The following is a 23,001-nucleotide window of genomic DNA, read 5'->3' on the forward strand; positions in this document are numbered from 1 at the left end:
GACTAAGGGAGACATTGTTACCTCTGACTCTCTTCTCCAAGAATTGTTGGCTTTCTCTTGAAACAGTTCTGGATAGAGGTCAAATTAAAGGCATCACAAATACCACTTAACCAGGAAAATGGCAAAAAGAAATTGTTCCCAGAATGCTAAATTGGGAAACCTTAGATAAGAGCCATGTCAGACCGGCCTACAAGAAATTCTTTGTGCATTACGTTTGTCCACAAGAAGAAGAATATATAAACTGTAATTGTTTCCCTCATGTGCTCCCCTAAAAGACTATTCTGATATTGTGTAGACTACTGCATTACCTGCAAGAATGAAATACTTTCTATGGATGAATAATTTCTATAAACTTTTCTTGCAAACCCCTAGAAGCATATTTTAAAAAAAGATCTTGCCAAAGCTGCCCAAGATGCAGCTCTTAGCTTCCACTTCGGATGACACCACTCCTGCAGCATTTGCTGGTATCTGTTTCCATGGTGAAGAGCCTACCTGAGGCTTGAGCACAGTCTCTTCTCATTGTCAGTCATGCTCTGAGCTCCTAGTGGCTTTTTACTGGGCTGCAAGAACAGAATCAGTCAAACCTTAATGTACACAAGTTTCAAAGACACAACCAACCACCACACACAATATGCACATATTTTTTTTTTCTTTTGGGAGGTTGGAATCAGAATTTTACAATCATCAGGATCCTTAGTAAATCTTTAGGGACTAAGTTTAATCACAAAAGGTTGTATCCCCAGCTATTTTGGTAGGTGGGAACAAAGGAAGCACAAGTTCAAGGCCAGCCTGAGCCACAGAGTGATTTTCAAGCCAATCTGGGCAATTTAGTGAGACCTTGTCTTAAAGTAAACACAAAAAGTATAAAAGATGGCTAAGAACAAACCTGGGTTATTACCAAGTTTGTTTGGTTTCTACAAGTAGGTGTAGAGCTGTGTAAGGCCCTCAATTGGAACCCAGTGCTGAAAACCAACATAAACCCCCACTTAGTGTGCTCCCCTTCACAGAGGACAAACTTAAGGCCAAGAACAACTAACAATCTGCTTCATTTGCAATGTGATGTAATGAGTCCTACGATGGACACAGGTACCAAAACCTGACTGGAGCCCTGCTTACTGCACAGTGATGCTGTTGTGCTGGCTCTGCACCTGGTGAAGGAGATGCAGTGGTGAATAAAACATACCCTGGAAGGAAATTAAAAAATTCAAAAACTACTGAGTGAACTCTTTAATGGACTTTCTGGCAAGCCACATACACCATGACTTTTGATTTAATACATCTTCTTTTCCTTCACATATGAGTATAATATAAAATTCATGTCACATTTCCTCTAAAAATATTAAGCCCTGATTTTTATCATAGCCAAGCTTTCCTGCCAATAGGGCTAAAATCTGACTTTGGGGGGGGTTAAAAAATAAAAAAAGTACTCTTTGTATGGGTAGTGATTATGTTTCAAAAATACCTATCCTTTCCCCCCCCTTTAAAACCTAGTTTAATGTTGTATACTAATACACACTTTCAGCCTGGGGTACCCCCAAAGGGAATATCTCTACAGTTGCTAATCCCTGTCTACTTTTATTCTCTTTATTTACATTGTCTACATTTCGACTTTGGTCCTCTCTCCATGAAGTGATACAGAATGAGACCAACAAGGAAAATCACATTCCTCGTGCTGAAACCATGGAATTCCATCTGGCTCAACCATGCCTTCTACAGCAAATCCTTTAATCCTTCCCTGCCTCCAATTTGGCATAAATTAAGATGACACTTTAATAAAAGGAAATCGCTTGAACTCCCAACTACTCTGTTAAGGGGCATAGTTATAAGAAAAGCACAGTTATAAAAGGGTCTTATCCTTTCAAAGGATAAAGAAGGGCATCCCCAGGGTCTGACAGTGGGAAGATAAGAGCTGACTTGTGTAATTATAATTCTGATGTCTCCTGAACTTTTAATAGTTTGATGTTTACATATGAGTATGACAATGTAAAGAGACACAGTCCCTGGCCAAGGAAGCACATCTGTACCACCCTACTGAGTGAGTCACACAGTGCCTCCCTATCTTAGGTATCCCTGTGGTCACATGCAACAAAGGTCTTGTTTATTAACAGAAGTTCCACACTTACTCCATTCAGTTCTCCTTTCTTTTTTGTATAACATAATGTGTTATTTGCTTTTCTCCAGCATGGAGAAAATTGACTTACATAAGAAATTCTCTAATAAGTATTACAATAAATTACAGTTCAGTTCTGAGTTGAGATTGAAGACACCTTAAAATATGGCACCTCAGGCCACAGGATATTTGAGTTTACAGGCACTAGGGAATCAGCAGAAGCTAGAAGAGGTGCTTCTTTGAAAAGCTTTTATTTACCGAAAGATTGGCTCTAGCAAAAGGGGACATAGTTGGCTTCTGTCATGTTATTTCATCAGCCAAAGAAGAAGAAACGAAACACTCAAAGCCTAACAAACTTGGTCTGAGTCCATTGATCTCCCCTAAAACTGCCTGCGTGACTCACTTCTTTCTCACCTAGTAAGGGGTGAAATCCTCTAAACCTCATTTGGTAGTTGGGTCCTCACTGTTACAGTCTTCACCAAAAGAGGCCATAGTTTGAACTATCTGAGTGTGACTTTTAACCAGAAGAGTTAGGCAGGGCCCAACAGTTTTATTTCCACACAAAAAAGGAGATATAGGTATGTATGTGTATATGGATTTGTGAGTGCATATATGTGTGTGTATGTATGTATGTATGTATGTATGTATGTATGTATGTATGTAAGTATGTATGTATCCCTTTCCTAGACTTCTATGTGGAATGTAGCAGGAATAATGTGAAAGACTTTGGCAGTGACATTAAAAAATGTAAGTGTCTTATCTAGTGCTTCTTTGGAACTCTATTGTCCTTTCACTGTCTTTATGCTATTTTGTCATTTTGCAAGCTATTAGAAATTGAAAACAATACAGAGGAGCCTTATCTACAGAAATGCAAAGTGGCTTGGAAAACACAATTGATTATTGGCTTCACATCTATTTGTAAATTCATTTCAGCATTCCTTATTATTTATGAATCTGTGGTTCCACGAGTCCACCTCTGAACCAATTGTACCATCTTATTAGTCCTCTCATTTACTAATACATTAAAATATTTGAAATGTGCTCATTTTGTGTTTCATGATAATCACGTATTTTTAACAGTATGTCACTTAAGAGTTATGAATCTTTTACCCTCCTTTCTTTAACATTTAGCAAAAAAATGAAAAGAAAAAGGGACTCACTGGAGTCAGTATTCATGATTATGAGGGGCAGCTATGAAAATGTTTAGTGTGCATTGTAACCAGCCTCTCATTTTGTTTTGTTTTCAAGTCTGACTTTGTTTTACTATTGGCAAGTGCCACATGTATGCATGCATACATGTATGTACATTCACACATACCCCAAACAATAAATATACGCAGGCAGAGTTAATCCATCACAGCTGCCAGTTTCTGCCTGAAAAGCATAAAAGGCTCCAATAAATGCAAAGACTTAATTATTTCTCACATCTGGAAAAACTTGAACATGAGAATGGATTTATTGAAGAAGCTCTTTGTTGGCTGTCAACACTCCATTCAGAGCCAGAAAGAGAGAGAGCAGGCTTAATCACTCTTGGCAATTCCTTAACCCACTCAGAAATAGATGCTCTACCAGTTAATTCGTAACACAGTTTATTTACATGATTTCTGAATCTTATGGAAGCACAATAAAGTAAATAATTTCCTAGTAACTTAAGTAAGAGAAGCTGTTTTGTCATGTTTGGTATGGGGGGGGGTGGTCGTACATCAAATTGTGGAAATACGATGAAGTCTCTCCTATTTAAGGAAACAAAGGGATGGCTTTTGGAGTGGGGTAAGACATTTTGAGACTAGCCATTAGAACAATAAGTGACAATAACACATGAAAACTAGAGGATGTGGCACTTTCTCTAGAAAGTGCAGTGCAGAAAATGTAATTGAGGTAGTTGTATGAACGCAGAGCCAGATGATTTCATGGAGGGAAAAATGAAAGAGCAGATCCAGGGCAGGAAAGGGTAGGTAAGCAAGGTGATGCAGCAGAGAGAAGGCATCCAGGGAGCATTTGCAAAGACCCACAAATGAGAGCTGACGGGCCCCAGAGTTCAGTGACACTATTGAGTACAACAGGAGTGAGGAGTAAAGAGCCACAGCTACAGACCTATCCTAACACACACACACACACACACACACACACACGCACGCACGCACGCACGCACGCACGCACACACACACACACACACATGCACATAAGTTAGTGTGAGCCATGAACTTTTTGTTTGTTTGTTTCATGTTTTATTCTGTTTTTAAAGACAGAGTTTCTCCGTGTAACAGTCCTGGCTGGCCTTGAACTCAGAGATCTGCCTGCTTCTGTCTCCCAAGCTTAAAGGCGTGTGCCACCACCACCATGAACATTTTATAAACAATACAGTTCCCAGTCAATGAACTGTGGAAGCAGCAGCTCTTTAGAAACTCTATTCGCCCTATGTGCCTTAAACTTGACTTTTACCCCTTCTTATTACCATTAACCAAGTGAAATTACTCAGTCTATAAAATTCATAGTGCAAATAAGCACTTTCAAGTTTATTTATCTATAAGGGAAAATACTCATGGAGAATTCATTTGTGTTGGTAGAAATAAAATTTTCTATTAAGAGTGTTTAAAAGACAAACTTCACACTTTCATATTTCTACAATTCTGTTACTGAAATGGAAAACTTCATCTACTCTGCTAAAAAGTGATATTATGTTTGTGCTTGAACCTTAATAAGCATCAAGTAGATGAAGTCTTGTTCCAATTTCCAAGCAGTGATTTCATTTGTAACTTAAAATAGAAGACAATATCAAAAACAAAATCTTAAAGTAATTCCTTCAATAAAACACTATAAAGGCAGGGACACCTTAACCTAATTAGTAGCAATAAGTAAACACATTAAAATAATCAGTACCCCTGAAAAATGAGAGCTGGTTTACCTCACACTGGTAGTGACCTCTCTTACCCCCCATTTCTCTCTCTGAGGACTCTACTGTTTGTCTCAAGTGTTAATGTGTGAGGAAAAGGTTGATCTTCATGTCCTAGTGTCCTGTGGCAGGATTTTCTGTGTGTAATTTGTAAATGAGGTGCTACCATAATCTTGCCAATCACTGAATAAAACTGACAAAATCTACCCCAGCCTAATTCAGACTAGCCACACCAAAGTGTTCAGAGATGACATTTAACCATGGCAGCCATGTTGGGCGATGTAGTACCACTATAAGATTAGATATTTTTAATCATTTTTCAATTTGATTGTATATGCCTTAATTTGGAAAAATACACTTAAGATTAACCTTCTTAATAATTTCAGCATTTTAAAAAGCAAGCAATAAAATAGCCAATTTATCTTAGTTTCCAAAACTGTCTAAATTGAGCCTTCTGCTTAGAAATGTATGTTTATCAAGCATTTAAATATTCATTATAATGAACTAAATTTTAAACGACAACTAAGTTCAGCAAAACTTAATGGTTGCATAATTTCTTATTCTTGATGAGAATGGTAGTTCAAGTATCAGAAATTTTCAGGATATTCATTCTTTAATTCTCTAAGTAGCAAAAATTTTAAATAGTGAAATACCTACCCTCCATTGATGCTCCCACTTTTAATTCATAAATCTAATTTTAAAACACATGAGCAATTTATTCATCAGATAATAAGCAGCTACCTAAAACTTTTTAAAGCCACATTGTAAAACAAAGTCACCATAAAATATAAGACTTTGAGAGGTGTTGATCACCATTTAAAGAACATAAGTATTTCACAGAAATGAGACCTTCCTTTAAAAAACTAAATTTTTTTTTAAAGATTTATTTATTATGTGTACAGCATGTATGCCTGCAGGCCAGAAGAGGGCACCAGGTCTCATTACAGATGGTTGTGAGCCACCATGTGGTTGCTGGGAACCTCTGGAAGAGCAGTCGGTGCTCTTAACCACTGAGACATCTCTCCAGCACCCCCCCCAAAAAACTAAATTTTTAAATACTCAACAGAAAAAATCTTGAACCATGAACATCATTGTTTTACAGCATGCCCAACTTTTCTCAATGGAGCCAACCAAATGGATACTTGAAGACTGCTGGAATCATGAATAATATAAAAAAGCACCAAAGAACGCTGACTCTAAAAATAGCATCACAGAAAAGTACACTCAAGATCTTCCATTGATCTGTGTTAGCCCTTACCCCAGCTCTGCTGAGATTCTTGGGAGGAGATGAATTCTATGTGCAAATGGAAGTGGGCAGTGGAGAGTTCTTGGGCACCCTCTTCCCTCTCTGGGTATCTAAAATCCCACTTAATCCTCCCAGCATTCAGTTCACAGATGGGGACACTGGAAGCCGCAGTGCTAACTCACCCAAATTCTCACAGTAAAAGATGCAAACCCAGGTCTTAACTGCTTCAATGTGTATAAAACCTACTCGACCAGACAGCGGTGAACATTCAGTGACTTTTATTTCTTTCTGGTAGTGATAGAATTATTTTCTATCATCTCTCCCAATTTCCAACTTCAAAGAATTGTTATTATCGATGGTTATTTCAAGGAGAGTACTCTTTGTGGTATGGAGACAATTTGGTCCCTGTGATCTCTGAGAACAAGACTGTGGGAATTAGGAGTAATGGCAAAAGTAGGCAACCATTATGAAGAGCCTTGGTCTGACAAGAGCCTAATTTGAGAAACTTTAATGCTTAATGATAAATATATTCCTAAACAGTAGTGGACCAGTAAGTGTTTAGCATTCATCCCTCCTAGGTTTTAAATTTGTTTTCAGTAAGAACATACATTTTTAATTTTTAAAAAAAGTTCAGCTCATTAGCATAATGGCAGAATAAGAATGAGATGTGCATGCCAAGCTGACAACCATACATCACAGTAATGAACAACAAAAGCCAATGTCTAACACTACATGGACAAAGAAATGTCCGCCAACCAGAGGCCATTCCTCCAAAGTTTATAGTTTGTGCTTTTGGGTTTTTTGTTTTTCCTGGCAGTACTGGGGATCAATCCATTGACCTTAGGGCCTTACATATGCTAAGCAAGCACCTACCACTGAGCTGTATCCACAGCCTTTTTTGAATGTTTTTATTATTATTATTATTTTGAGACAGGGCCTCACACAGTTATACAGACTGACCTTAAACTTGCTGTGTGGCCTTCATTGGCCTCAAACTTGTGACTCTCTTGCCTTAAGCTAGGTTCAATTAGCTAGGGTTACAAATGTGATTGGGTTACAGATGTGAGCCAAGACAGCTGACTCCATCTTCCAGATTTGACAATGGGCATTTCAAGGTATACAATTACAGTTTGCTCCCATGGTTTGCTCAGATCCTTTACATTCCACACATGTAATACCCATAAATCCTAGAAAAAGCACACTCTCCCAAATAAAGGTCAAAAGGAGCCTCAAGCCAGGATCTCCTATATGATTATATATCCCTTCACTATACATACCCATGGCGTGTATTCAATGCTGTGAACTTGTACAGCTGAAGTGTATTTTTAAAGACTCCTCTTGTATTGTGACTGTAAATCAAATTCTAAGGTTTGTACCTGGCCATGGTAGTTCATACCTATAATCCTAGAGCTGGAGAAGCAGAAGCAAGAGGACTGTGAGTTTGAAGCTACCTTACTTAGTAAGTCTCTGTCTCAAAACATCAAATCAAAACCAAACCAAACAACAACAACAAAAAAAAAAAAATAGAAAAGAAAAGAAAAAGGAAAACTCAACATGCACCGAATGGTTAATGAAGTAAAACATTTATAAGTCCATTCCCAGAACTAAGTGTATTGGTTCTGTAATCTCACTCATCTGTAATCCTAGCACTTGGGAAGGAAAGACAGAAGGACGGGAGTTCAATGTCATCCTCAGCCACCACATGTTGAGTTTGAGGTCTGCTAGGGCTGCAAGACACTTGTCTAAAAAAAACAAAAAACAAAAAACCTTCACACATGTCAAAATAGTTGAGCTGTTGTAGAAACATAAATACAAAGAACTTCTCAGAGTCTAGCTTTAAAGCAGCACCCTGAACTCAAGCATGTGAAAAGTATATGTAGATTATACTCCACATGCATATGATAGAGAGATGTATCCCCAAGTCACGAGAATGATCATGGATGGAAGTGGTAAGTGTGTTGATGTGTCATAACTCTGTATTCCAAATCAGAACAAACAGAATCAGTGGGAGATTAAGTTCTGGTAGAGCCAAAAGCACTGCCTTGAAAGGCTTTTACGCATTTATCTCCACAGACATCTAATGGGGAGTTCAAGCTTGATTTTTCAGAAAAAAAGCCACTGTCCAAGGCTTTAAAGAGCTGAGATTTATCATAGCATTCAATCTGTTGCAAAAATTCCTGGCACTTTGACTCAATGTAAGAATATAAAGTTTTCATGTTTTCAAAAATAGGGAAATAGTTATCTTATTAAGCATTAATATTATCTTCCAATTTAATTAATGCTGTCTCTCAAGGCTAGCATAATAATAATTTTATTATCCTTAAGTGGTATTTTAGTTAAATGATTTATATTAGTGTAAATGTGAAAAACAAAAATTACTTTGTAGAAATAAATGAGATGGCCCACACAACTATCTTTTATGTGAGCTCTGTTTGATGTTTTCAGCCGTATTATCATCCTACAAAAGGAATGTTTAAAAACTCTGGTTTACAACAACAAATCAATGACATTTATAGGTCTAAAATAAAAAAAGTATTTTGGTTATATGTATAACCAAATACATATATATTATGTTCAATATTTGATTCAAAATCCCAATGTTTAAACTATGTAGTATAAATCCATTGTGTTAAATAATCGCAAGAAATAGAAAAAGTAAATAAAATTGAGCCTTCTACTCAAGGCTTGATAATGGAATGGCTTCTTCATATTCTCCAGTTGGAATTGTTCTAATTGCCACACAATGAGAAAATATAAAGATGTCATCTAAGCACAGAGTGCTGTGAGGGCTCAGAGAATAGAGGAAAAACTATTAGGGAAACTCTAAAGTTTCACACACAAATTCTAATGATGACTCTGCTTTTCGAAAGAGAGCAAAGAGCTCAAAAGACATGGAGCAGACACAGACGATGACACTGCACACTGTGGCCCCGCAGGAGCAAGCTCAGCATGACATGGGGAGGATGTAGGCAGAAAGAACCCACGAAAAGCAGACAAGATACTTCAAATGTCAAGCAGCCATTTTTATCAATCATTTCATTATGATGTTTTAAGCAAGCAAAAGCATCCAAGTGCAATATGGAAACACTAATCTAGCACCAGGGTAAGGAAGATGTGTTGAAGTAGGAGGAAAGAAAATCAGCAGGTCCCTAACAAATGGTGTAGGTAAAGGGTTGAGACCTAAGCCAAGGGCATTGAAGCTGTTAAAGATGAAGATCTGGGGGGTACTTTAAGGATATATGAGACATAGTGTAAAGAGGAGAAAGGTAGGGCTGAGGTGCTAAGTTGCTCTCAATTGCAGGAAAAATGGGCTCAGGCATAGGTATGCTGAGGCTGGGATGAACTTACAAGGAACACTAGTCACCAGTTAGACATGCAAAGAGGAAGTCACTAAAACATGGAAGTGGCTGGAAGAGCCACTGCCAAGTCTTCAAGCCATTTTGAATAGCATTTCCTCAAGAAAAGTAATCCATCCTCAAAAGGACACTGAGGACCCTTCACACCGAACATAAGAAAAGGAACATTCCAGAAACAAGATCTCTCCTTAGACAAGGTAATTCTGTCTCTTCAGTTTCTTACTGATGTCTAAAAACTGAGCATTAATAGATTATTTCCTTAAAAGTATTTATTGAGAGACCATTACATAAATTACTAACTTGGAAAATAAAAAGGCATATTATGTGCACAAAGAGCTTTTAAAACCTTCCACATACTCCTGACTGGTTATAAAAATGATAAATGTTTATAATTTACTGGCAAACAGGAAAAATGCATCCAAGCCAAGTGTTAAAAAGGTTTTTTAGAGACTGTTGAACTTTGTCAAATGCTTTTTCAGGGTTAGATGGCATATTTTATGAGTTTTTAATCATTATCAATAGCATATCAACTTTTTTGTATTAAAGACTTCCTCATATCAAACCACCCTTGCATTCTTGGGTTAAATGCTGATCATGTATGGTAGGATTTTTCCTTGAGTGAACCCAAATGCAAGGATGTTTGAACACAAACAGATCAATAAATGTAAAATGTCACGTTAATTGACCCAAAGAAGGAAATGAACTGATCATCTTAACCGATGCAGAATGCACCTTTCATGAAGTCTAACATCTCTTCCTGAAGGAAGCCCAAAAGGAACTAGAAATGGAAGAGATGGACCTCAACATAACAAACACTATAAAGGAGAGGCCCACAGTAGAGGGACTCCTCAAATAAGTCAAAAGGATCCAACTAGACCACTTTGGGTGGGTATAAAAAAGGGAATAATCTGCAAAAAAATAAGGATAGTTGACCTTGTTCATGATAAGAGAAATGCACATTAAATATGAGACATAAAAGCATACATACTCTCGATGTGCATGTACACACACACACACACACACACACACACACACACACACACACGGAAACATACATATATATGATATATGAATAACAATAGAGAGAAAGAGATACCAGAGAACAGAAGAGACAAGGAAGAGAAGGCTGAACACAGGAAAGAGGAAGGTTGGACGTGATCAAAGTACAAGACACATTTGAAAGAAATTGTCTACATTACACCCAATACTGTCTGTGTATTATGAAAATATGCGAATAAAGGGGAAAATCCAAAATAAAAAATTAAACGTTGGCCAAACACTGACCTTTTCTACGTGTTCTGCACTATTTCTCTGCAGGAACAAGTCCATAGAAGCAGCCAAGTTTCCACGCTTCTTCACATGCCTACCGATGTCACATGATGGTAAATGCACCATGCATGGCAGAGAGAGGCTGGAAGTTGAAGGTATTCAAGAAGCAAGTGTTCTATTTACTTTGGGCTTCACATAGATCTCCTCCACACCAGTCACACATCTACCACTCATTGCTACCCATCAGGCATCTCATTGGTAATACAGAATCTAGGGCAGTATGGACCTGGAAAAGCTTGGTGGGAAATGAGGTAGCATAAACATTTTGATATAAAATTAATGACCATTTCTCTCTTATACTGGCCTCCTCCAAACTGTTAAATTTTATTCCATTTTCAAGGTGTTTCCTTGGAGAGAAGCAAAAATCCTATTAATACCTATTAATAACTTCTTAAAATCTGATACGAGTAACTTAACCGTGCTAAAAGAAAGGTATCATTATGAATCAAATTTAGTATGATAGAGAAATAAAGCTGAAATTGTCTGATAAAATAGTGATATGGAAATAGGATCCAAAGTAATATATTCAGGACACAGCAATCATGGTTAAAACAGATGCTGGAGTAAACACAGAAATTACGATCCAAGCACCATCATTTATCCACTCTGTAGGGTTGGGTAAAGTTATTGAATTTCTCCAAGCCAAGTATTCTTCACTGAGAGTGCCGCAGCCACAAAGACAGCATTCTTAGACAGGCTTGATGGCGACAAAATAATACACTCGAAGTGCACTCAGATCAGTGCTTCTAAGTAAGTGCTTAAGAAATGTTGTTTCCACTTAACATGATCATAATAAAGTAACAGGTCACGCACGGAAAAATCCTGAGCTCATGTGTTACCATACCAATAATCTCAGCACTCAAGAACTGCTGGAGCTGAGGTAGGAAAATCAAGAGGCCAGCCTGGGCTACACAGCATGATCGTATCTCAAAAAGTAGGGCGGGAGGTGTAGAAAAGGAGACAGGAGTCAGAAGGCGAGGGAAGGGCAAAGAAAAGGGGAAATTGGGGAGCTAAGAAACAAAAGCAACATCTTTCTGGTGTTAAATCACAGAATTCTGGCTTCTCTCTCTCTCTCTCTCTCTCTCTCTCTCTCTCTCTCTCTCTCTCTTTATTACTATGACCCAGTTCAAAAGTTTTAAGAGTTAGTTCTAAAAGTCAGATTTTGTTATGATTTAAAATAAGTTAAATTATATAGCATCCTAACTAGTCAAAACTAACAAAATATTGTACAGCAAGAGAAATTCTACCAACCTGGGCCAGGTCCTTGCTGAGAGCCTGACTGCTGGTGTTTTTTGAGAGAAAAATCATAGCATCTTGAGAAAATCATGGTTCTGCTCCTAATACTAACTCACTCACGTGATCTCAGACCAGTTCACACAACCTCGCTGAGCCCTTTGTCCTTCATTGTCTAATGGACTACAGATAGCCTGTTCATACGATATCTCTAAAATGTCCATTTAAACTGGACACTCCTGTAATGGTGGGAATCAGCTCATTGCTCCTTTTATTTAAACGGGCTTTGTTACTCATAGCGGCCTCTCTGTTAGCAGAGCTGTGTGATACCGAAGCATCCTCAGAATGGAAGGACAGTTGGAAACAGGCCAGGGCGTACACACTGAAGCATGAGGAAGAGCAGGCAGATTCCCTAACAGAATTATGGGGTACTGAAGGAAAAGAAATTAATGGAATGGCCTTCTTCATGGCCCATACCAAATGGGATCTACACGTAAAATTCAAAACCACGGGGGGATTTCTTTATGGCTTAAAAGCAAGAAAGTATCCTCCGCTCAAAACCAAAGCCAAAGAGGGAACATCAATGTGGACAAAAGCTGAAGAATCCCAGAAATAAACTTCGCAAATGGCCTTCTACCAAAAAAAAAAAAAAAAAAAAAAAAAGTGATTTGACCTTTTCAATCAAAAGAGCAATAAAAACTGAAGCACAAGGTCCCATTTTTGCACCTTTTGAAATAGTAGACATTCCAAAACTTTGATGACATACTATGTGACTGAGGCTGAGGAGGAACAGGCTATGTCATATATTACTGTTGGGAACACAAACAGCTCAACCCAGTGAAGGAGGGGGGTGGGGATTTGGCAATTTCTACCAAAATTGCATATGCATTTGCTTTTTAACCCATCAGTCTCTCTCATAAAAACCAACCCCCAAGGGTATCATACTGGCAAAAACATGGGATGATAAATGTACATTATTATTCATTGCAACACTAGTAATAGCAAAGGACTGGAAATGGCCCAAATGCCCATCAGCAAGGGACTGGCTGGAGAAACTGCAGCCTAGCCACATAATGAAGCTGTCAAAGGCACAAGGCAGACAGCCACATGCCTCAGGAGTGCTCTCCAGGATCAGCAGGAATAGGGAGAGGCAACTTCAGAAGACTGCATCTTCCACCAGTCACACAGCACAAGGGGAACACATACCATGTCAACACACAGGTCTACACTTCAAAAAACTAAAAAGGCAGATGAACCAAAGCCAATGAAAAGGAAAAACAAAACAAAACAATTTCCAAGGGAACAGACTAGGAACGAAGAAATAAAGGCAAAAATGATATCTTTCCCAATGTAGTTCATGTCAGAGTTCTGATTCTGGAAATCATGCAAACATTTTGTAGATTAAGCAATATACATAACACACAAGTGAAATAACATTAAAGCAACATTTAAATTAGCCAAAGCAAGTAGCATGGCCACACTCAGTGTCTGCAACATTGACAGGGTTTTTTCAAAAGACTGCATTTTCCCTTTCAAAAATTACATGAATATACTGTTCACTTGTGCGTATCGAAGGAATGGCTTCCTTCCAGCAGTGGTTCTTAATCTAAGTGATAGAAAGGCTTTGTTTGAGGCTCTCATTCTGGAGCCAAGGCTAACCTCACACTAGCAATCTTTCTGAGTGTTGGGATTCCAGATACACCATGAACAGCAGACTATTTTTATCTTTCTCTGTAAACATTCTGAGATGACCACAGAGAAGGTGAATGCCTGTTGGTAATACAGGAACCTGAATTTATCGGATTCATAAGAAAATTTATTAATTGGTAAGTAACTCTGTTCCAAGTGAATTTTTTCCAGTGGATGGTAAATTTAGAAAAATGAGGAAACCACACACACACACACACACACACACACACACACACACACACACAGGAATGAAACCACTGATTCTTTGTTTACCTCTAGCCCAGCTCCCCATCTTCTTCAACCTCCCTGCTTCTAGTCCCAGAATACTCTCTAAATTCTATACCAGCTTCATTCAGTTTCTCTGAATTCCAGCCCATAGAGGCAGGACAGGAGGTAAGGAAAAGGACAAGACAGACATATTTCTTACCCACACTCCACCTGCTTTACTGATGGTCCTGCAGTAGCTGAACCCTCCCAGGAGCAACTGCTCTGGATAGTCCCTTCTCTATGACTCCAGTCCTGAACACGGTTTAGCCACACAGAGCTCATGCTGTGGAATCACTGGGCCCTTAACCAGTGGCACTACTCTGTAAACATCTGATACTTCCCCTTAGATGAGGCAATTCAGCTTCCAGCTATATTATGACCAATATGGGAACACACACACACGTGCCTATGAGTGCACACAGAAGTACACATACCTATATACATATGCACAAGCAAGCACACACCAGCATACACACAGACATGTGTACATGCACAAACATATGCACATACAGCTATACATATATGCCCACAAAGACACAAACTTGTATTTTAATGTTCATATAACTACATATAAACACAACACATATAAATATACAAGGCTACATAAAAATACACATGAGCATATGGGGGAGGGGAGGCTATAACCAAATCTGACTACATTCTAATTGAAAGGTATACCTTTCCCAAAATTAAAGTAGGCCATAGTTCCCTAAGTAGGTTCCCAAAATTGTTATGACTCTAAAATTTTACAGCTACAAATCAAATGTCTAGACATATTGAGAGCCCAAAACCCACAAAGAAGCCACAGGCTCAGGAGACAGAGAGCATGTGTCTGAAGGCCAGCATCCTGGACAGGCTCCCCCCTCCACAGGTGGAAGGTGGAATCTGAGTTCAGTAGGTCCTTGCATCTCAGGTCTCCCTGTGCCAGTCAGCAAGATGGCTCAGTGAGTAAATACTGATGGTCTGAGTTTGATCCCCTGAACCCACAGGGCTGAAGGAGAGAAGGACCCCAGCAGGCTGCCACCTGATCTTCACAGGCATGTGCATGCACGCCTACATAGAGAAAAAATAAATAAGTGAATGGGGGAGAAAAGAAACCAGACTCTCTGTGCCCTAACACCAGAATGGCCCTGCCTACCTCCGACAATGGATGTGAGGCTCCCGATACAGTCAGTTCTTCAACACCATTAAAAGCAGGAAAGGGCCATTCTACTTAAGAAGTATGTGTGCAGGGATACATCATAAATTCATACAGTGTTACTTTACTCCATGACCCCCTCCACACAAAAAAAGCTAATTCATCCACCTAAGAGCACTCAAGACAGAAATGAACCTTGACAGAAAAATCTGGTCTATTCCTTCTAATCATCAAGGTTGCATCAACACTAGTTTGGACAGATGGCTATTTTGTTCTATTTTTAAAGACCTCCAAGGAAGGAAATTCTACAAACTCTCTTGGCAGCTGATGTGCCAATACACTGTGGGGCAACGTATGAATACACAGAGAGGTGAGGCGAGCTTCCAGAATGTGTGCCGTGTGTGTGCATGTGTGGAATCCTGCCTTGCATTTTGAAATTTTGAAAATCCTAGCCATCTTGATTACTCCTCTTTCTTGTAGTTATAACTGGCCTCTCAGAAATCAGGTAGCTTAAGTGAGGGGTAGGAGAAAAGGCTTCATGCTAGTGAGAAAGGCAAACAATATTTGAATAGTGACAAAGCAAATGATGGTCCCAAACTCACAGAAACAGAGTAATAACTGGGACAGGAGGAGGCGGGGGGGGGGGGGCAGAAGCATTTCTGCCCAGCACATGGCAGACCCTTGAGAAGCACCATGAATGTTAAGTCAATGCATTCAGAGAAGAACCACCTGACCCATGTCAGGTTAATAAGAAATGATTTCTAGATATGCTATTTAAAGTGGCCAAAACACAGCTGATTTGAGGGTGAAGTCTGTACTCAGTTCTCAAATCTGTACTCAGTTGCATGGTTACAGGCTATAAGAACCTGATCTTGAGCGACACAGGTGGATTCTGACTTCCTACTAGACCCAAGACCTGATCCTATCCAGGAACCAAGCAGAAATAAAATGAGAAGACAAGTGCTGAGTGAACTGCATCCTAGCTCCTCTCTAAGGCACTAGGAAACATCCCTGGGCTGTATGAAGGCAGTATGTAAGCTTCCTTGGTCCCCTCAACTGGGTCTCCAGCATTTGAAGAGTTATTTCTCCATATGGGTCAATCCTTGGACATCTACTAACTACAAATTTTAAATCAACTGTTTTTGTTGTGTTTTTTTTTTTTTAATATTTACTATTTTGCTCCCAGAAAACATTTAGCAATACCTAGAGACTTTTTGATGGCCCCAGTTAGGAATGCTCACTGGCATTGGGTAGAGACGAGAACCATCCCATAATAACACAGTAGATTGACCACAATAAAGAATTATTTGACCAAAGATGCCACTGAGTCCAACACTGAGAAACCCTAGGCTTGAATCATTTCTAAAATACTTTCTTGGGCCATGAAAATGTTTTCTATTTTAAAATTTTAAGAGAAGAAAGGTAAGCATTTGTCCTCTGTCCTCACCTTAATTGCTAACTCATGAAATATTTACTTAATACCAATAGCCCTTCACTAAGCACACTAAATAAGGAAAACATAACAATGCCCTTATAAAGACAAAACAGTTGTACAAAAAAGTATGAAACTTGGGATATCTTGTTGAAACAGTAAATGAAAGCCCCCCATCTCCATACCCACAACAACTACAACTGGAAAGTAGCCCAGCACATAATGACCTTAGATACTTCTTGGGGGAGGGGAGGGCTTGCATCTGTGTGCATGTGTGTATGGCAGGGTACACATTGAGACCAGAGGTTAAAATCAGTAATCTCAGGCACTCTTCACCTTCTGTTTTGAGACAGCCTCTCTTACTGAACTTCAGCAGACCAATGCACCTAGACAAGCTGGCTAGTAAACCCCAGGGCTCCCTTGTGTCCACTTTTCCAGCCCGGGGATTATGGATGCATACCACATGTCCAGCTTTTTACAAGGACCTGGGAATCTGAACTCAAGTACGCATAGCAAGCCCTTTACTAACGAAACGGTCTCCCCAGTCCAGATTTTAGACATTTCTGATTAAATGAGTAGGACTGAGAATACACTGGGCCTCCTGGGATAAACCTAAAGTCTTTTTTAAGTACGTTTTTGTTTTTTTGTTTCTTTTTAAGGAATGTGATACATGTGCAATTGAAGGAGAATGGGTGGGGGCGATTTGGTGTCATATTCTTTCTGGAACACTGCAGCATTTCTCTCATAGAAGATATAAATGCTAGTTCAGTTCCAGGTCAGCCAAGAAGAGCTAACGCAACTGCAATCCAGCTGAAGTAATAAAACTGGAGGTGTGAGAACCCTGAGCGCTGTGACTTAGAAGAAGGTATGATAGAGATTCCCTGGCTCCTCACTTCCCCTTTCCCCCAGCTTGCTTCCCCACCCATGAACTTCACCTATTCTAGGGCTACAAGTAAGCCTAGAAACCTTCTATCTACCTCTGTTTTTTTTTTTTTAAAAAAAAAAAAAAAAGAAAGAAAGAAAGGAAGGAAGGAAGGAAGGAAGGAAGGAAGGAAGAAAGAAAGAAAGAAAGAAAGAAAGAAAGAAAGAAAGAAAGAAAGAAAGAAAGAAAGAAAATTTAAGTAATGTACATAAAACTTTAAAATCCTACCCCAGGCCTGGCTCCTAGGGTCCTTTTCCAGAGGCAAACAATGTCACTATGTATCACATGCCTTCTGCAGCTACTCAAACACATATGTGAATACAGAAGCTTTCATATTACAGACAGAAGTGGGCATATACAACACAGACTGCTGTCTGTTTTCCTTTTACTGATCAATCTCCTTTCTGCTGTAGCTCAGGTATGTATAGTCCATTTGTATCAATGTTAAGATGCCTCATTGGACCACTGTACAAAGCAAATTTTTCTGTTTCACAGTGTCTGGAGCCCTGTCCCCTGGAAGCCTTTCCCTGGACCATTGCTCTTCTGTCCATCACTGTACTTCTATACTCTACCCAACAAGTTTGCCTTCTCCCAGAGTGGCCCATCTGACTTACCTCCTTTTGCAGAAAGCAGTCTGCTTCATGCTAAGTACCTTGTGGATAATAGCAACAGCTTGAAAAGAGACTTCATGAACTATGTTGAACCTATTACTAGAATTCCAGAGAAAGCAATCACAGAGGAGATTTCTAAAGTTGAAGAGAGGCTGTTGAGATCACAGCACTCTGGGTTTGCAGGCAGCCATCTTGGCTATGGGCTCATGCCGGAAAATCCACACCCAGAAAGCTCCTTTGAACTTGTGATATTTTTTAGCAGGTTTTCTTCTCCTGTAGCTAAAAGCCCAATTATTCTTCAAAAAGCTCTCAGGTTATTCACAATCCTCTTATTCAGCTGGGAGATTAGGAAGAGTGGGCCTGCTGTCTATTCATGTGGGTCACTCATAAACAGGTTTTTGTAACACACATCCTCACCAATCTGAGACCTGTTACTAGCAAATTGAGAAAGATCAGAAAAGAATATTTTTTGTTTAACTAAACTCTCCATTATGCCTCCTATGAAATCCTATATATGATATGAAAATACCAGTATCTCCTGATCAGATGCACAAAAAGTTGCCTGAGTGCCCACTAGTGTTGTTTGCTCCATTACAGGCAGAAATGACTGTTCACCTTTTACCCGGGGCAGGATTGATGCAGGCATATTCTGAAATTATAGCCAGTTTGGGAACAGAGCTGAAGAAAACACTAAAATCTTGTGGTAACACAGACCTCTTGGCATGACTTCACAAGTGAGGAGCATTTGCAACCCTCTAGGAAACTTGACTAATTTTCCTGAAAGGGCTTAAACAAAGTTGTGATTTGATTAGATGAAATTCTACATCTTTTACAGTCCCTTCCCCCTCCAACCACCCCCACCTTGTTTTTACTTGCCTCAGGTAAGTGCCAGCACATAAAGAGTGTGCCAGATGCTCAGCCTGTATACCTGCGTGAAAATGATCCTCAGTTGGTCCCAAGGCAATACAGTATCACATATTATATTCTAGGAATTTCTATCACATTCTATTCCTAAGAGGCATATAGGACTTAGCTCAGAGAAAGAAATCTATGTCTCATTGGCTGAGCTGGCCTGGAAGAGATTTTTGGATAGAACCAGGAGGACTGGGCAGATAAATGGCACTAGCATGAGGCCTTGCATTCTCAAGAATCTGAGGCATTACTGCCAAATCTGCAGCAATCAACTGAAAAGTAATGCTAAGTAGGCTCTGTTAGCAATATTCAGAACAGAAGAATGCAGATGGAGAGTAACCACAGGTCAGTTTCATTTTGTGATGAAAACAGATACATAACCTGTATTTCTTGTCCATCAAGTGAAAGCCCCCAGTGAACACCTAAACACTGAGACAAAAGACACAGAACCTCCTCTATTGAACAAGCTCACAAATGAGTGGTAAGGGTAAATGAAAGGTGGAAAGGCTCCACAAAATGGGAGCAAAGAGGGAAAATGGAAATGATGACGGGCTAAAGGGGGCCATAGCAGTGGAGAGACATGGAAGAGAGTCAGACAATTGCTTCGACATGACTGATGACCACAGCTGGAGTTGAGTAGTAGAGGCAGACCATGCTTTATCCCTTGGCAACTGGATGTCTAGTGTAGACACTTAACACAATAAATTAAGACGAGTAAGGGGAATGGGGAAAGGGTTCAAGTTTCAGATTTAATGAACTTCAGATACCCATAGGACATGGAAGTTGATTACAAACTTTAACCTTTCAAAATTTATATATTAACTTTAAATTATTTCTATAAGAACAAATAGATCTTTTCTCCACGGGGATTTTGCTGAAAGCTTGAGAATCCTAAGAACAAGAGAGAGTATCATCAAACATGGGAAAAGTTCACAGCAGCAGATGATGTTAATAGACCCACTACACAAAGAGGGTGAAGACAATCAATTCATAATAAACAAGAATGTGAACAAGTTGACTGTACTTTAGTCCCAAGAAAAGAGGAGCCTAACTACAAATGAGGCATCCACCATCCAACCAAAGCAAAACCAGTAGCAGCACATCAAAGCTGTACCAAGAGGGCTGGTGTGATGGTTTGGCCATTAAAAGCTAGGCTCACAACCAACTCATCAAATACCGCAACAGTCGTAATTTCAACCACAAGAGTTAAAAGCTCAAGTACATCCATGTAAATGTCCTCTGCTCATGTAAACATAAAATGTCTCTGGAGAAAGAATGCACAGATGGCTTCAGTGTGGTGCTGGAGCCATGGCTCAGCCTAGCCAGCCACGGAGCCAGAATCTAATTTTCAGTCTTACGGCCTTGGGACCTTATACAAATAATGGAAACTCTCAGAGGCCATATTTTGCAGACTCTCTCGGCTCTTCCTTGTGAGGTATGGTCATTTTTATATGGGTATGATTATGTGTATATATCAAATGTGAGCTTCTCATCTGCTCAAGAGAAATGGGACATGAAGGGGCTAGGGAATGATGCAGTTAATAAAGTACATGCCTAGCATGCATACAGCCCTAGGTTCAATCCCCATCACTAAATAAACTGAGCAAAATTACTCACACTTACAACACTTGGAAAGTGAAAGCAAAGGAGTTAGAAGTTCAAAGTCATCCCTGGCTATACAGCAAGCTTGAGGCTAGCCTGAACTACACAGATACTATATTGAAAAAGGAAGAAAGAAGAAAGATAATAGAAAAGAGTGGAGGAAAGAAGGCCAATGTAATCTACATATTAAGTTTACCTTTGCTGGGAGCGATTCTTGAAGAAGAATTTAAGTCCAGTAAACTAATTTAATAATATGTTTAAATTCAATCTGCCCAAATTAGTATCCTCTTGATGAGTAATCAATATTAAATTATGAACCAAATTATTTTCATATTTTAAAGATAACTCTGGAAAATCACTCTACAGTATGTCCCATCCCAGAAATAAAATGCTATAGGCAATACTTGAGGAGGATATAAAATGTATATTGAAATAATCCATAGCAGTATCTTTCTAATATCTGAATTGAGTCTCCATTTTTAGTGTATATTCAGTAGAACTGAACGTTCCGTTTTGTTAGTTATAGTAGCCACTCTTCAAGCACCATACATGGCACACAGCAGCAAATATGAACAACTCGGTCGGTGCTCAGTATTGAAACAAAGAAAAACGCAGAAGCTGGGGATGTGGCTCCACGGCACACTGCTTGCCTAGAAGATCCAATGCCCAGGCTCTATCCTAGCACCAAACAAACAAACAAATAAATAAATAAATAAATAAATAAATAAATAAATAAATAAATAAATAAATAAATGAAAGTGAAGAGTGGAAGAGGAGATCTCAGGGGAGCTAGCACTCGCCCTGAAAACATGAGGGCCTGAGTTCAAATGCCAAACACCCATGGAAAAAGCCAGGTGCAGCTGCACACGCATCTGTAAACCCAGTGCCATGGGGGACAGAGTCAGTAGGATTGCTGGGGCCTGCTAAACACATACCAGATTCTGTAAGAGACCCTATCTCGAAGGAATAAAGTAAAAAGTGATTTAAAAAAAAAAAAAAACAGGATACCCAATGTCCTCCTCTGGCCTGCTCACATGCTCAGGTACTCATACACACACACACACACCACATACATAGCACAAAAGAGAGACATTCTCTGAGTATTACTCTAGGCAGTCTATAGACTATAGTCTATAGCATCACTTGTAGACAAGTGATGATGGATGCCCTTTACAGCAAAATCTTTATTCATTGTTCCCATCCATCACCTCCTCTCTTGGCCTCTGCTTCCTAAACTCATCTTACTTCTTGGTCATCACATAAGACTCCATTCTATGTGTTCTCTTACCAGACCTTCTCGGGCTGGAGAACCCCTCTGCACCTTGGCTCTGGCTCTCGTCTCTATTGACACTCTCACTAGGTGAGTTCATCTCCTTCCAGGGCATTAAATACCATCTTGCTACTGATGATGCCCAGTTCCATACCTCCTTTCCTGCCTTGCCCCCGACTTTCAGACTACTAAATAAAAGAGCTTTCAGACTACTAAATCCTCTGCTTGGATGTTCAGATGCAACCAAGTGAAGTAGTAAAATGTTCTCACTTCTTCCTTCTCAGACTCCTTCATCTAAATCAAATGAACCAACCAATTACCCATTCACTCAAACCCTTCATTACTCATAGGGCTTCCTTCCTCGTGTTTTTGTGAACTCTACTCTCAAGATGAAACCTGAGTCTTCTTTTCCACATATCTATTGGTATTCTATTGTTCTGCTTGATGAAAACCACCATATCACCTTGTCTCTCTTGCTTCACACAATCCATTTTTTCCTAAATATTAGCCCAGGCAATACTTTTGAAAATGAAAATCAAATCATGTCATACATCTACTTGAAAACTTCCTATGATTTTCATTGCCATCAGGAAAACTGCAACTCTTTACCTCCCCTCTGTTTAGTTTCTCCTCTCAAACCCTATGCCACTGTCCTCTTCCTCACTTTGACTTCCACCCATGCCTTCAACATTCCCAACTCCTTCTTGAACTAGAGCTGTTACACTTGATACTCCTGCCTTGAGCCCAAGTAGATGTCTTCTACTTAGAAGGGAATCAAGATGGGCATTGTGATGCATGCCTACAATCCTAGCACTTGAGAAGCTGAGGCAGAGATTTGTAAATTCAAGGCAGAGCCTGAAATATTGTGATGGAACCTGGCTTCAGCAAAGAAACTCTCTTGCATAAATAAATAAATAAATAAATAAATAAATAAATAAATAAATAAATAAATAAATAAATAGAATGAAGTAAATCAAGGAAACCAACAGAA

General features: G+C 39.3%; 1 protein-coding gene across 3 annotated transcripts in view; it reads right to left on the minus strand.

Moving 5' to 3' along the window:
• Positions 1–23,001, minus strand: part of Nebl (nebulette) — a 364,943-nt gene that overhangs the window by 113,991 nt on the left and 227,951 nt on the right. Inside the window, exon 5 of one of the 3 annotated variants that reach the window (XM_036186871.1) lies at positions 493–560. The exons of the other annotated variants lie outside the window; for them this stretch is intronic. Within the exon in view, the coding sequence (XP_036042764.1) occupies positions 493–530 (38 nt within the window). The 5' untranslated portion in view covers positions 531–560. The remainder of the gene's footprint in view (positions 1–492; positions 561–23,001) is intronic. 3 annotated transcript variants of the gene reach the window in all.

Source organism: Onychomys torridus, chromosome 5 (assembly GCF_903995425.1).
Source record: "Onychomys torridus chromosome 5, mOncTor1.1, whole genome shotgun sequence".
Lineage (NCBI taxonomy): Eukaryota > Metazoa > Chordata > Mammalia > Rodentia > Cricetidae > Onychomys > Onychomys torridus.